Below are 17,333 nucleotides of genomic sequence, written 5' to 3'. Positions count from 1 at the left end.
GGTGACACAGTTTTTATTGTTTTGGCATATGAGTCTGGAAAACTAGATGAATCCAGAATATGAAATATGTCATGAACTCAGTTATGGAAAAAAAAAGATTATGAAAATAATAAGTGTGTCAGAATCTCAATTATACAGTTGTGTCACACACTACTATAAAGACACTAGTTATGGACTAGTTATTTTTACCTGGTTAAAACCGTCTATAGAGTTCTGAGACAAATATGCTTATACAAAAGGACAATTTGTGCAAATGCCTCTAGTTCCCTTAAAATGGATGAACTGTGTACAAAAAAGGCTTTGATTTCTACATGGCTTGCCTAAGAAACATGTAAATATTGTTGGGTTTAAGCTGACTTTCTGCACTTTTAGCCTCATACTCACTATTTCATCCAATATGCAATTACAGGGATGAAAATCAAAAAGAGAAAATGAAACAAAAGCTGCCATTGTCTGTTTAAACTAGTGTATCTGTGAGATTTTCTGTTAAGGCACTGCTCTGTATTCACCACATAATGCACTGAATGGTGTATGGCCTGAATCACTGGAGCAGTGATGCTATTGTGGCTTACATTGAATGAAGGCCAGTTCACCCCATCTCTTACTAGTTTTAATTTATTGTTAACAAAAAGTTTTTTGTTTTTCCCTCTCTGTCCTATCTTGAATTACATAAATGCATAAATGTTAGAATAAGACTTTTAATATCAGACTATTAGAATATTATAGTTTCACTGTTAGGATGCACTATGGTGATGGAAGGAAACTGAAGAGTTGGATTTGATAGAGCACGGCTGCAACACAGAGATGACCTGGTTGGGAATAGAGCTTAGTCTTAGGGGCTTAGCATAAAACAAAAGAAAACAGTGGGATGGCTTGGGTTGCCAGTGGTTTACAAAGACTGCAAATTCAGAGCGAGATGTCTTCCCAGGAAATACCAAAAGCATGTAGGCTTTTTCAAACATATGCATTTACTCAGTACAAGAATATACACAATGAATGTTTAGTCTTATGTTTGTTTTGAAATCAAAACATTAATCAGTATTTCATTAATTTTTTTATTTAAAGACAATCAGAAACAAAAATTAAAGTCAACCAGTAATAGTTTGTTTCACACCCCTCCATGTCATCAAGCTAAACTGCTGAGCTAGCTCAGAAATGCCAGGTTTCATTCATAATTATGTCACATTATGGCAGGAAAATGCACTATGATTTCTTCTTCACATTGACTTTAAGTATTGTGAACTCCCTGAGTCATCCTGCAAAGTGCTTGAATCATTGCACATGATTCAAATGTGTCAATTGAGTGCATATGAATGAAATGTGTAACGTCACAATTCTTGCAAAAAGAAGCAAATGGAAGACAATAACTGTGTACTTGTAACATATTTCATTGATGTTCAAACAGTGGACCTGTTTAAATGATGCATGATTAATAATTTTCTCATTGTAAATCTGCAGCAGTTATATGATACTGTACACAGTCCTGGGTTTCTTTCTCATCCATTTTTTTCTGTCTGTTCTTCACAGTGATATGCAGCTTCCGGGGCTCAGTGTCTCATGGCTTGACTCTAGAGATCGGAGAGACTGTTCAGATCCTGGAAAAGTGTGAGGGTAAGTCATTGTTGCAACAAAATAGCCCTGATGATTGACCTGAAGTCATCATGTACTTTTTCAGCACTTGTAGAAAGCATACAAGTTGGGAGGATGTGGGTATCATTAATTTTATAAAGCAGTGCAAATGCAGAAAACATGAGCATGGATCACATGCAAAGGGTTCTATTGGTCTTTAAAAACTGAAATCAAACTTTCAAGAGATTTTGAGTAAACACTGGACTGATTTATACACTATTCACTTTGTAGCATCCCGTTTTGACATCTCACTTCCTTTTCACTTACTGCTGCAGCCATGTACTTTTCATAAGCTCTGGTAGCTAGTTGCTTATCACTAACCCCTTAAACTCTAAGGATACTTTGGCAGGTCCAGACTTCCCTTGCTCATCTTCATACCTGACATTGGTTTCATAATAGTTACTAAATACTTTATAGCAGTTAATGGATATGTCATATTTTTTTCATATTAATAAATGAAAGTGGTTTAAATAATGCCAGCTGATCCTTGGTAGCTAGCTTTGGATAACTTTTTGTTTCATTAGCTTGTGTTTGTAAAGGTATTCCACTCATCTGTTGGTGCTGCTGATGGCCAGTTTCATGCTGAATGTGCTGACATCGATGCATCATTGACATTTCTGGGATGTGGCTGTATGGGAGATTCTAGACTAGACGTGTTAGCCTTCTCAGATAATGAGTCTGATGGCGTGACATTAGCTACGACCGTCCTCCCCTACCAGAATGATTTGAGCCAAAGCCCACGCTTGGATCTCCCGGGAAAGAGCAGCCGCGCTGACACTGTCAATGAGAGGCGAAGCAGTTTCGACGTGTCTGCGCTAAAGCTCAGATAGATGTGCGGAGGTGGAAATGCTGCTGGGTACTCAACACGAGTACTGTAGAGCAGATCATTCAGATCATTTAGCCAAACAACGAGGAACTTGCTGAAAGAGGTTAGAAAGAGGTATTGATTACTCAGGATTATCTGCATTTATACACTGTTTGGGTAACATGCTGATAGTTAATAATGGCAGCAAAGCAACCGAAACATATTTAAGTTGAAGTTGGAGCCCGCTTGTGGATGTGTGTATGTGAGGTGCACAGATACTTTGGCAAGCAGATGCAAATGAATCACTAAAAATACTGAAAATCACTGAAATAGTTACAGAATCTCATTGACTTAAAAAAAAAAAGAAATTGTGACTTTCCTACTCCTCCAAGTGATATGTATCTCCATGTTTTACTGCCTCTGGGTTTCTGAAAGAGAAGCGGGTTGGTTACCATATTTCGCTACTTAAAGGTCACTCAAAGAGCATGCTCATTCACGTTCCCTGTCACTGTCCATGGCTTTAGCGTGACATTTGAAGCCTCCAGGAATAGAGATGGCGCAGGAATTTGGAGTTAGCTGCCCCATGTTCAGTGATCTGTTGCCTCTTAACTAGGAGAGAAATATGTTTCAATCTGTGGAAGTGCCCTCAGTTCGAGACAGGGTAGGAGTCCTTTGACTCCTGTAATTCAAATGTCTTGATTTCTTTGCTGTGGCTCACGGTTGGACACCTCTGTATTCTGCTGTGTGAAGTTGAATGATCTAATGAACTGATAATGGAAAGATTATTTTAAGGGAAAAATTCTGAATTGAGACGTCTCCTTATTGTACTGAACCGAATTATGTGTCCAGGATGGTGCATATATCACATGAAGTCAGTAACACTGCTCCAGTGTCATGCTTTTTTCATGTTAACCCTGGCAATATCAAAGCATGTTGGTGTTTAGTTATTCGTCTTCATAATTGATTGAAACGAGTGGAGGAATTATATTGGAAGTGCAGAATCTAAACTTTCAGTTGTCACCAGTTTGTAAGTAGAAGAGGTATTTTTATGTCTGAATTTTATGAAAATGTATTACTATTAATGGCATTTGGCTGACGCTCTTATCCAGAGCGACTTACAATTTGATCATTTTACACAATTGGCCTGACTGCATGTCTTTTGGACTGTGGGAGGAAACCCACACAGACACGGGGAGAACATGCAAACTCCACACAGAGAGGACCCCGGTCGCCCGGCCATCGAACCCAGGCCCTCCTTGCTGTGAGGCGACAGCGCTACCCACCATGCCACCGTGCCGCCGTATTACGTTTTTGCTACATTTGGGAAAAGTGGAAGAGAGTGCAGACTCAAATCTGTCGATGAAGAATTGTAATTTGAATGTAAATGTAGTTCATTAGGTAAATAATTATATAACTATGTAATATGTAATATGTAAACACATAATTAATTACTGCCCTGTGATGGACTGGCGACCTGTCCAGGGTATATCCTGCCTTTCGCCCAATGACTGGGATAGGCTCCAGCACCACCCACGACCCAGAGGGAGAAGCGGCTTAGAAGGTGTGTGTGATAATTATATGGCATAATCTGATGTAGCACAAAGCAGTAATAATAACTTTTAATGCGTAAGGATTGAAGTGAGTAAAGTTCACATACTGTTTTTAACGTCATGCTACGATGCCATTAATTTTTTAAAGCAGTGTCATCAGAACTGTGCAATCAGTTCTGGTGACATCAATCAAACTGCCACACCAACAAGATCGTTACATTCAAGTACATTATTCTTTTAAATAAGGTTTAAAATATTATAAAAAGTGGTAATTTAATTGGATCTAAAGTTAGCACAGTAAAAACCAATCAGATATTTTCATTGTAGTCCCGTATTGTGATGATAAGCGGAGTATGGCTCAACAAATAGAATGTGTTTGCAGGTCAGTGGATAAGCTCTGAATCAGTAGGTGAGATAAGCGTAGGTTTGGCTTCAGGGCATGGAATAATCACAGCTCAGATGCTAGGGGTGAGTATGTTCACTGAGCGCATTGATTGTTTGCTTGCGGTCCCATGCTTTGGGAGTAATGGATCCTTGTGAAATAGAACCCTTTGAAACCTTCAGACTGATCTGTCATTGGCCGGTAGTCTGGAGCAGTGGATGGTTGGCAGATTGGACTGCTCGGGAAGGCAAAGCTTTTTTTTTGCCAATCTCTCTGATGGGAGCTGTGTATACATCCATGAAAAGAAATATTGTTGCTATCCAGTCATTTACACACTGCGCCACAGTACACATTTTCTCTGGCCTAAGCAATGTCCAGTTGAGAAAATCAGTAAAATAATTTTAGCTTTGCAGAAATGATTCTACAGTTGCTGGCTTGGATATGAAGTAAAGCTGAAGTGCTGAGCACTGAAAAGGGGGAAAACAGAAAAAGATCGTGCCATCCCTCAGGTCCAGAAAGTGTGAGAGAACAAGCCACACTTTATGAAAGACATGCTGCCATCGTAACTGCAAATAACAGCCGAAATTTGACAGCCTAACTCCCTCTAGTGAAGCCCTGTTGGGAAACAGACGACGTATTTCATCAGCTGTCGCTCACACTAGACTCAGTTGCCCAATGTCTCCTTCATGGGAGATTCACCACACCTACCAGCACTGTGATAATAAATCAAGGTTGTTGCCTTCAGCTAGCCTGTGGAATATGCAAAAAAACGTTTTTTGTTTTTTGCAAGCTTTTTCATGATGCAATAGTCGGTGGACAAACCTTAAACGAATACTGTATTAAGCAGTAAATGAACGTTTATAAGGACCACCTGATCTTGATCTCATTAGGGAATAACAGATATAGATGTTTTGTCTTCAGTGCTTTACACCACTGCATTCAACACTTTGCACTGTGCTTTGTGATGTAAAGCTTGAATGTAGCTGCTGGGCCATGGAAACCCATTCCATGAAGCTCTGTATGCACTGTTCTTGAGCTAATCTGAAGGCCACGAGAAGTTTGGAATTCTGTAATGATTGACTGCAGAAAGTTGCCATTTTACGTGGCCTCCCACTTTGTGGCTGAGTTGCTGTCATTCCCAGACACTTCCACTTTAATACCACTGACAGTTTACCGTGGAATATTTATTAGTGAGGAAATTTCACAACTGGACTTGCACAGGTGGCATCTGATCACGGTACCACGCTGGAATTCACTGAACTCCTGAGAGTGACCCGTTCGTTCACTAATTTGTAGAAGCAGTCTGCATGCCTAGGTGCTTGGTTTTATACACCTGTGGCCATGGAAGTGATTCGAACACTTGAATTCAATGATTTGGGTGTGTGAGTGAATACTTTTGGCAATATAATGTATAAACAAATCTTTGATGCCTGTAAATTGCTTTTTAAACAAGCCATAAAACATTTTATTGTCGTTTTAGAAGTTTATTCATGATGAATTTTAGTCATGGTGGTGTTTTGCATTCAATTTTGCCAGTTCAGCTCAGAATATTGTAACAAAGAGGGGTAGCTGGTCACTTCCTCTTTAGCAGGCTGTGTAAAGAGTGGCATAAGAACATTTTTTATCAGCCAACCAGTATATTGATTAGGACTTACATTTCATACCCATCATGCTAATTGGCCCTAGCTGACATTAATTTAAGAGTTCATTATTCCCTTAAATCCTAACAATGCTGGAACTACTGTATACCCAGAAAAGCTCAGTCTAGACTCTTGAACACATCTACGACATGAATGGTTAGGACAGTCTCTGTCTTCGCTAACTCCACAGTTCAAGTAACTAAGCAGATAGAGATAGTAGAGCCACCTGATGTTGACTGGCAGCCACTTAATTTTGTAGTTAATCTCTGCCCTGGTCAAAAGCCATGAGGAAAGAGCACTAACATATACGGACTGTAGATGATTAATGTGGCAGGTGTTGTGTCCTGTTTGGGACAGATGGCCACAGGTGCGTTCAGTGCAGCCAGCCGGTCATGAATATTTTCTGCTGTTGTCACAGCCAATCGGTAGCAAATGGCTACATTAATGCATTAAGTCATCAGAGGAGTGTGGTTGGACCAGCATGACGTTTCCAAGTCAATACAGGAAATGTTTCCTAGTCAAGCAAACTGAATTAGGTCTTCACCTTTTCTCTCTGTTTCTCTTTGTTTCTCTTTTGTTTACCTTATATTACCCAAACCTGATATGACTTTGACCTCCTCCCTTAACCCCTTTGCTGTGTTATCACTTCATCTTTTTCCACATTTTTATGGATCAAGGAATGTAATAGCGTCAGATTCAGTGTCACATTATTTATTACTTTAAGTCACAAATAATTACAAGTGATTAGGCCTTAGGGAAATATAGGTTTTTTGTCCACTCCTTTAAATGACACAAGTGATCCTACCAAGAGAAACCCCCTCAGTCCTTAGTTATGATGTATGTTTATAACATTGTCAGTTCCAGGCAGACTACTCAGTCTGAGAGATGAGATGGATTCGTCCAGACAAAGGCAGACTCAGACAATGACCAGAGATTGGAATGGAGAAATCGATAAATGAGATTGAACAGGACCATCAACCTATGGCTGAATTAGATTTCGAATGAGTCCTTTAGTCTTTCATACTCGTATGGTATTGGATGATGCATGTCTTATGACTCTTGCCAGGGTTGAGATGGAACGGTATAGTCTTGTGACACAGAGAATAATTAGATTGAACATTGGTATGCTAGCCGCTGTAGTCTATTTTATGTCACTATATTTCTTACCCCATGAGTCTGTCTTACAGTAGAAAGGCTGTCATGGAGCTCTTCTCACTTAAAAACCCCATATCATAGAAATATCACAAAATTTTCTTTGCTTTTCTGAAATAAATTGTTTTCGGAAATAAAAGATTTTGATGTGCTGTGTGGAGTTCAAAATGTACCATACACTCTTGAGGCCATTGATATTACAACCCCAATTCCAATGAAGTTGAGACGTTGTGTAAAACATAAATAAAAGCAGAATACAATGATTTGCAAATCCTTTTCAACCTATATTCAATTGAATACGCTACAAAGACAAGATATTTAATGTTCAAACGGATAAACTATTGTTTTTTGCAAATATTCACTCATTTTGAATTTGATGCCTGCAACAGGGTCCAAAGAAGTTGGGACAGGGGCAACAAAAGACTGGGAAAGTTGAGGAATGCTCAAAAACACCTGTTTGGAACATTCCACAGGTGAAAAGGTTAATTGGTAAGTGTCGTGATTGGGTATAAAGGGAGCATGCCTGAAAGGCTCAGTCGGTCACAAGCAAGAATGGGTCGAGGTTCACCACTTTGTGAACGACTGCGTGAGCAAATAGTCCAACAGTTTAAGAACAACTTTTCTCAATGTGCAATTGCAAGGACTTTAGGGATTTCATCATCTACAGCCCATAATATCATCATAAGATTCAGAGAATCTGGAGAAATCTCTGCGAGTAAGCGGCAAGGCAGAAAACCAACATTGAGTGCCCGTGACCTTCGATCCCTCAGGCGGCACTGCATTAAAAACCGACATCATTCTGTAATGGATATTACCACATGGGCTCAGGAACACTTCAGAAAACCATTGCCAGTGAACACAGTTCGTCGCTCCATCTACAAGTGCAAGTTAAAACTCCTCCATGCAAAGCAAAAGCCATATATCAACACCACCCAGAAACACTGCCGACTTCTCTGGGCCCAAGCTCATCTAATATGGACTGACGCAAAGTGGAAAAGTGTCCTGTGGTCTGACGAGTCCACATTTCAAATTGTTTTTGGAAACCATGGACGTTGTGTCCCCTGGGCCATAGAGGAAAAGGACTGTCCGGATTGTTATCAGTGCAAAGTTCAAAAGCCAGCATCTCTGATGGTATGGGGGTGTGTTAGTGCCCATGACATGGGTAACTTGCACATCTGTGAAGGCACCATTAATGCTGAAAGGTACAAACAGGTTTTGGAGCCACATGTGCTGCCATCCAAGCAACGTCTTTTTCAGGAACATCCCTGCTTATTTCAGCAAGACAATGCCAAGCCATGTTCTGTACGTGCTACAACAGCATGGCTTCGTAGTACTACACTGGCCTGCCTGCAGTCCAGACCTGTCTCCCATTGAAAATGTGTGGCACATTATGAAACGCAAAATACGACAACGGACTGTTGAGACCCCGGACTGTTGAGCAACTGTAGTTGTACATCAAGCAAGAATGGGAAAGAATTCCACCTACAACGCTTCAAAAATTTGTTTCCTCAGTTCCCAAACGCTTATTGAGTGTTGTTAAAAGGAAAGGTGATGTAACACAGTGGTAGACATGCCCCTGTCCCAACTTCTTTGGAACGTGTTGCAGGCATCAAATTCAAAATGAATGAATATTTGCAAAAAACAATAAAGTTTATCCGTTTGAACATTAAATATCTTGTCTTTGTAGTGTATCCAATTGAATATAGGTTGAAAAGGATTTGCAAATCATCGTGTTCTGTTTTTATTTATGTTTTACACAACGTCCCAACTTCATTGGAATTGGGGTTGTATAATAAGATTCTTTTCTGAATTCATGCTGATTATGTCACACCCATGAACACATGTACTCATGACTGGCCACTGAGCCTAAAGCAGTTTTGACCACCCTTTCACGTGAAAGCCATGTGAAGTGTTCTTGCTGCACATTTTAACCTAGGCTGCTTTTCAGTCTGAAAGGCACTGCTTCATAATTTTTAATTATGAGCTGGTATGTTTTAAATTGGGGGTTTAGGCCATTGTTCTGAAAATCTTGTTTTGTTCAACATTGCTCAAATAGATTTCACAGAAAACATCGGTTTTCTTACAGTAGATCTGTAAGGGGGAGCGAGGAGGCGGACGCACACGCTGAGATAAGCGAGATTTATTATGGGCAAATCCAGGGTCGTGGTCAAAAAAGTCCATTCAGTCAATGGCAAACGCGAGGGGCAAACACAGGGCTTAAATACACAGAACAATGAGGGACAGGTGAAAACAATCAGGGGCGGAGTTCCAAACCAAAACAAGAACACATGGACAGGACTGGGAGGAGCCAACCGTGACAAGATCTTGGAAGTATTATATATTTTTGGCTCTCTACCACCAGACGAGGTATCTCGTCTCTGTATGTGGTAGACATCCTCTTGTGTCGCTGGCTCTAGATATCATCTGTACGATCTAAGTAGCCATCTGGTGGCTCTCACTATATGAGCTACTGTCTTGAATACGAGTCATATGGAAGGCTCAGGCAGCTCATACTGAACAATGTCAGCCATGAGGTCGACTTATAGGATCTGTGGATTTACAGTCTTGTGCGCTGACATTTATGCAAGACCTTCAAAATCAGACTTCCACATTTTTGTCGTGTTTATCTGTATTAAATGCACAGAAAACAGCTGCATCGATATGGCAGTATGCATTGGCCATTTGCAGGCAAGATCCTTGAGTGAAACATGACATACAGTTCAAAATATAGAAAGGGATGTCCATGATTGCCTTCATGTGTTCCACATGGCCAAAGGCTATTTCTTTCTGTTTTGGTCCATCTCTCTGTCAGTTTTGTCTGTGTCCATCCCTCTGTCAGTTTGTCATCCGCATCCATCCCCCATTTCCTTCTCTCTGGTATATCTTGTTCTGGTATACTTAATATTGAGAAAGATTCGGAAAGCAAAACTAGCCCTATCACTTGAGTTCAAATGAAACCTACAGATGTTGTGTGTACTACTGTTTAACCTAGGCAAAACTACCATGCGCATCGTGCACCACTTGGCTTGTTGTGGAACTCAAATTTCACTGACATTCAACCTTGACCCTGTTTGCTGACACATGTGGCAAGAAATGACCCACTTCATACAGGCATGGAGGAGAAATGAAATCCCACATCTCATCGGTACTCCAAATTAATAAACTTTTTTTGTTTGTTTTAAATTGGGATGCAGCAAATCGAATAAACTGGTGCATGTTTTTGAGGGTTCCTGCTAATCTACAGTGCATCTTGATGATGTAGCAGTGTTGCATTACGGTGAGCAAAGTGAAAAAAAGCTTATCATCTGTCAGCAGCCTAAAATGAGGTGAAATGTGAGTTGTATTTAAAGCTGAGGACTTTAGATTGGCAAAATGCAAGATCCTCTTGTAGCTTAAGATGATGCTTGTATTTAACAGGTAAATGTTTCTAGTATTTTGAAGATGTAGAGATGTAGTTTGAAGCCGTAAAGCGGCAACAGCTATTGCTAATCAGTTTTGAGTTTCCATTATTTTAAATTTTTTATAGAATTAAAAATGTTTGGAATTGTCCTGGAAACGTAAATATTGGGATTAATTTAAAGATTTTCTGTGTCCTGTGAGTGTAATAAAATCAATACTTCTAGACGTTTAGGGCTAAATTTCCATGTGAGAGGATAGATAGATAGATAGATAGATAGATAGATAGATATGGTAAAAACCTGGATAAAATTATTATTATTATTATTGTTAGTAATAATAACAATAATAATACATTATTGATTTTCTGCAGTTATTTTGAGATTGTGTCTTAGAGTGTTAAATGCTGTTGGTTAACTAAATGCATTTTATCTTTCTGTTTTAGGATGGTTCAGAGGGTTCTCCACCAAAAAACCAACTGTCAAGGTAAACACAATAATGTTCCACCTCCTAATCTGAGAATGAATTTAATTCCTTTTGTGACTCCAGAGGGCTTATTAAGATCAGTACACTCAAATCTTCAAAACGGTATATTTCTATACTGAAATAAAATGAATTATAACTGTGTTTATATAATGTAAATATATCGTAATTTTAACAGGATAACAGCAAGTGAAGCACAGACATTTGATTTTCTGTATATCCCGAGGTTTGTCACAAGTTCATCAACAAAGCATATTGTTAATTTTGCTATTTAAATTGTGTGTAGATTTTTACCATTTGTAAACAATGTATTCTTAACAAAACTCATGTAAGATGGACGTTTTGCAGAGACATCTGAAATATGCTAGGGAACAAGAAATATCCATACCTTTGAAGCCAAAATAATGAGTTTTGTGTATTATACCATGGCAAAATTCACAAACTAGTATTTAGCCCAGTGTTTGTGATTGTTGTACTACTTTTTCCCCATCACAAGCAGGTTTAAAATATCATCACACCCTCACTCCACTGAGACTGACAACCTCAAATAGTCTCATTCGGTCTGGCACATTTATTCATGGTCCCAGATTAAAAAGAAAAGCGTTAAATATGCTTTCCCTGTAATAGGTGTCTTGTTTACCAGAAGGCTGTTGAAAGCAGCTGGCACACAAATTGATGCTTGTTTCTCATTTGCACAATGCATTTATAAATTGGTGCATATTATCTAAAACCATTTAACACATTTTGCTGTGAAAATGTACTTTTGCACAATGTTTTCAGTTATGGATTCCAGGTGGACGCCAAACAGTCACAAAATAGCGCAAAATAGCCTTAAATGTCTGTAATATACTGTAGTGTACTGTGTAGTGCAATGTAATGCATTGTATACAGGCATGTTTCAAGTCGCTACAATAATAAGCTTTCTTTCGTCTTTGAAAGAGAAATGGCATATAAGGAGCTTTAGAACAGCCTGGCCTCTGTTCCGATGACTCCATTGTGAGCTGTTGTGTTGCATGTCACTGTTAGGATGATAATGCGTCTGCCTTTGAAAAGATTGCGGCAAAGCATGAAAGTGGTTTTGGATTTGTTTTGTGATGCTGTTTAACCTTACATACCCATCACTGAAAACAGTGTTCTTCATAGTGTATAGTTGCAAAAGTCTGAGACCACCCTTTATTTATTTCCAGTTAAAATAGCCACAAAACAGCTTGGTATTTTGTACTAGTTATGATTTCTGAGGAGATTAGATGAATGATTTATGTTTATTAGGATTTATGTTTATTTTCAGAAATTGCAAATCCTAACAACTGTTACCTAGTACTTAAGTCTTTCTTTAGATTTGAAACAGTTCACGGGTGTGTATTTTCCTAATTGAGAATACAGCTTAGTGCTGTGTGTCTGAAAGGATGTGTAGCTGCCAAGAAACCGTTACTACAAGTCTCCTGAAAAGTACAGAAGTATTGTAAATTAAAAAATGATTGTAAATTAAAAAAAAATTATTGTAAATTAAAAAATATCTAAAACTAGTAGCCAACAATGTGACCAACAGTTACTGAGTGCTTTTGGTATATTGTGATCCAAAATGTGACAGCAGGCATCATGGAAATAATATTAACTGCTGTCTGTTATTTGTGCTGTCTAATGCAGTCAGATTGTATGCACACCAACAATCCACTTAACCCACATGACATTGAACATTCAATGTCATCCATCACAATCATGTCATACTTCCAGCTCTTGCGACCCACCTCCCAACTTTAGTCTTATTAGTAGATTGTCGGAATTAGATTGCTAAAAAATATTGATATCAAATTGTGCAGTGAATTTTATTTGGAGTATTGTTACATGCCCATTGAATATTCACAGCGAGCACTAAACGGGCTCTGTTACGTGGAGCAACATTCATTCATTCGTTTATTAAATTATTAATTTATTCTTTAATTCATTCATATATTCATTCATACATTTATTCAGGCATTCATTCACTCTATTTTTGGGGTGAAATATTTTTTCTGAATAGTTTGATTTACAAGCAAAACTGTTATAACTATGCAGATATGATGGTCAGGTTTGTTATTCATTGAAACTAAAGAAAGTAGAGCACAATCATTGCATTGCACAATAACAACGTATCACTAATGTACTGTAAACCAAGTTGCATTGATTTTTCCATGTCTCTCCATTGTTCTGAATATATTGTGTGAAGCTCTGTAGTGAGCGAAGCTCACAGTCGCACTGTATTTTGTAGAATTGTTGTCATGACAAATAGTATTTTACACCCTTTTATCGGTAGCTAAAGGAGCTCTTTGAATCACACCTTCACCCCATATAGCAGAGCTCAGAGCTTTGGCATTTTGTCTCCCTGAAGTGTTGCACCACTGCTACGCTAACATTGTGAACACCGAGCTACTTCACAGAGGAGAGCAATGTAGCAGTGATTTTTTACGCTTTTGCTGACCATATTGGACACGGGCAGAGCTTAAGTCAAGGTGAGGTGAGGACGCAGCATGCACCACTGAGCTTTTCCTAGAAAGCAGGGGTTGGGAAGTGTGGAAATCAGGTTTCAAGCAACTCAAATCATGTTTGTTACAGCTTTTGGCATCTGCCGCACCACTGCATGGGTGAGGGTTACCTGTAAGCATCATGTTTTGGGGTTTTTCTACTGACTTTTTACTAATAAAGGAATAAAGGAATCTCCAGCTCCAACATCTACATTATACTGGTACTGTTTTTATACTACTTTATATCTATTAAAAAGCCTTTGTTATTGAATAGCCTCCATATATTTTTTATATTCTTATTTTTGAATAAGGAAATTGTTAAAACATTGGATGTCATAGTGAACCTCTGCTAGTTGATTATTGATCACTAAAAATTTTACAGAACAGGTTTGTTAATGTTTCATTATTCGTTCAAGAAAACTCTATTCACAGTTAGGTCATTTTTTCATACAAAAATATTATCATAAATGTATAATATCATTCAGAATGTTGGGCCTTTTTCACAAATTTCTTCCTAGGTTTTTTCTTAAATTTGTTTTGAGAAAGATTTATGACATGATCTTAAACTGCAGAATTGTGTGCACCTTTTTGCTTTTGAGTGTGTGTAGATTCTGTTCTTAACTAACAACAAATCCTAAATAAAAAAGCAATGTAGAATGTCAGAATCTTTGTAATATCTGCATAAATGGGTTATTAAGTGCATAAGAAGAAATTTCTTCATAAGAATGGTTGGTGAATGGGGCCTGTTGTAAGGAATGAAATAGAGATGGAAGTATCAATCGGCTGTGTATCAGTATCGGCCATAATATATACACAGTACAAGTAAAAACTTTGGACAGACCACATTAATTTTTCTTTATTTTAAATTTTTTTTTGTTAATAATTTTTACAATTTTTATAGTAAACACACAAACAACATTGTCTGCATATCAGTACCACAGAAGGATTGGAGGGGAGGGGGTCTTTCATACCTACATACATGCACATACATACATATACATCATACATTTATGCACATACAGAGTCTTAACATAATTAATGTCCTCAGTCCTAAAGCGAATCGTTGCTGCCTTGGCATTGTGGAATCTGGAAGTTGCCTGTTCTAGAATAAGAATATCCAGAAAATATCCACATCATAACTGAGATAAAGAAAGGGTAGGTTTAAACCAGCCTGTCAAGATTGATTTCTTGGTCGCAGTTGAGGCTGCCATCGTGATTTTTTTTGTTATACAGTAAGCATCAAATTAGAATCATCAAGAAGTAAAAGTAAGGCTGGAGACAAGGGAATGTTGACAGACAAATAACCAGACAAGATTTGTATGACATATAGCCATAAAGCCTTCACAACTGAACATGACCAAAGCATATGAACATAATCTGTGTGATTAGATTTAATTAAAATTTGTTTCATCAAAAAACAAATGGCTTGGAACCCGTCAGAAGAAAAACGTTAAACTATATGGGAGATGATTTGTGCAGTTTCACATTGCACTTAAGAAACTTAGAAATGGAGTTCCATATCTCAAGTGAGCAAGTGATAATAGTGCCATACCTTAAAAGAGAAGTCTGATGTTTAACACCAGCAAAGTGAAAGTCTTGAAGCCTGATGGGAGAAATAAATTGCTTTATATTTTTATTATTTTTTACATTATAGTTTAATATTGAAACCATCACAACTATGGAACACATATGGAATTATATAGTAAGCAAAAAAGAATATGAATCCAAAGAACCCAAGAATATGCTTCATACCTAGGTTCTTCAAAACAGCCACCTATTACTTTGATGACAGCTTTGCACATTCTTAGCACTCTCTCAGTCAGCTTCATGAGGTATGTATATATATATATATATATATATACCTCATGAAGCTGACTGAGAGAGTGCTATATATATATATAATATATATAATTTATAAATATGGTAGAATAGATGCCGTGTCTAACCAAATCAGAGAAATATAGCAGGAACTAGTATCCAAAGGTTGACATTTTGAAACAGTTTTCTTTTATGTGAGCAGAGTTCACCCTACAGAGGATTGCTGGCCCAGCTTTCAGTTTCCACTGACCTTTAAAAGCTAATACTCAGATAATATATAAAGAGCCTTCTTCCAAATCGCTCAGAGTAGCATACAGCTTTGCCTCACGAGACCTTTAGGCAAAAATTCCCAAATACTACCAAAAACAAAAAATACATTCAGGAAGCTACTTAACAATACTTAAATGGGCCTGGTATACACATAATGTATACAGCACTCAGCTACACACCTAATCATTATCATTTGTTTTTACTAAACACAGCTATCATTTGGATTGGATGCATTTGTGAGAGTACAGTGTGATAGAAAAAAATAGGCCTACTGAGTATTCATACACTTGCACGCATGTGACCCTTTGCATTGCTGCTACTGAGTTTGCGAAATCAGCAAAAAAAATAAACAACATTACTTAACCTACTAGTCTTGCAAGGACAATCATGGTCGCATAAAGAGAATATCTGAGGACAACCATGAGAATCTTTTGCAAAGGAAAATTAATTCCATTAGCCAATAATAGTGTTTTCTGAGTATGAGATTATATCTGGCCCTGCAAGACTGTCCATCTATCAGTCTTGCAACAAGAGACAGTGTAGTATCTTGACTACACAAATTTGGCTAATGTGAAGCACAGATTCTTTGACCTAAGTGTGTTGGAAGAGATTTATAAGCTCTAGTTTTAGCTGAAAATTTTCCTTCTAGTTTTAACTTTAGTGTTACCTTCTAGTGTTAACTATAGTCTTAGCTGTAGTGAGAACTTAAGAGGGTTCGTTTTTGTGTCAGCTGTAGTGTTTCCTTCCTGGGTTACCTCTAGTCTTGGATTGTAGTGTTTCCTTCTAGGGTAAGCTCTATATTACGTCATTAGCTCATCTGAAGGGGTGGCATTTGTCAGCCAAACTGCATCAGGTACATACCATCTTAACCCACAGTGGTTTAAAGATTTCCTTGGCTGTTTTTGAATATAAAAACTTTCTTTCAAATGTACACTTCTGTGTATTGGTAAGTGTTCTTTCGTACTTCTAAATTAGCCCACTAGCATCATTGTTACTGCTTAAAAAACACATTCCTCTAGGTGGGTGCTCTGGGACATGTTGTGGTGATCTCCGCACGCGTGTGGTCAATGCCATGTGGCAGGACTTCAAAGCACCATGCTGGAGGTGCCCGCCATCCCCCACTATGTGCCGAGTAGCTCGTATCCGTGCCAACCCATGCTAATCTGCTCTAGAGGTGACACAGTGCTGGCACCTGGCCTGTGATTAGCATGCCAAGTCCCACACAGAGTGAGCTAAGGGCCAGAGACACAGTGTGAATGAGGTGGATCACTCACCATTTACCTGCGAACAGAGGGACATGCACAGCCTGGACATCAGTGACTAACCTACAATGTGGTGTGCATTTACTTGTTTCAAATGTAACATGTAAGAAACTTTTTATTTAACAAAATGCTATTTGTATTTATGGGTCATTCGACAGAAACATCCACTTTTCTATCTATCCATAGGTGTCACTGGTGTAACCAATCCACATTGCTATTACACATAAGAACAGTAATACCAGTGACAGTAACATCAGTGGCATTTTAAAAACGCATTTTACAAAGTGTTTGCTACAGAGCATCAAATCACATGTTGTCAGTAATAAATATATCCACTAAAATATTTTATTAATAATAAGTAATTTAATCTATTTGTATTCTGTTTCTTCACAAGAATAAAGTAGATCATACCAGTCACGTCAACTAAAAGCTTCATATGAAATCA

General features: G+C 38.2%; 1 protein-coding gene across 13 annotated transcripts in view; it reads left to right on the top strand.

Annotated features, from left to right (window-relative positions):
• dock3 (dedicator of cytokinesis 3) overlaps window positions 1–17,333 on the top strand; it is a 210,653-nt gene that overhangs the window by 46,122 nt on the left and 147,198 nt on the right. For all 13 annotated transcript variants that reach the window (XM_017713326.2, XM_017713325.2, XM_017713324.2 and 10 more), the window contains exons 2-3: window positions 1,528–1,611; window positions 11,000–11,040. In XM_017713326.2, the coding sequence (XP_017568815.1) occupies window positions 1,528–1,611; window positions 11,000–11,040 (125 nt within the window). The remainder of the gene's footprint in view (window positions 1–1,527; window positions 1,612–10,999; window positions 11,041–17,333) is intronic.

The sequence above is a fragment of the Pygocentrus nattereri genome, chromosome 21, assembly GCF_015220715.1.
Source record: "Pygocentrus nattereri isolate fPygNat1 chromosome 21, fPygNat1.pri, whole genome shotgun sequence".
NCBI classification, from domain to species: Eukaryota; Metazoa; Chordata; class Actinopteri; order Characiformes; family Serrasalmidae; genus Pygocentrus; species Pygocentrus nattereri.
The sequence above is the reverse complement of the archived record's forward strand: the minus strand, read 5'-3'. Positions and strand labels throughout refer to the sequence as shown.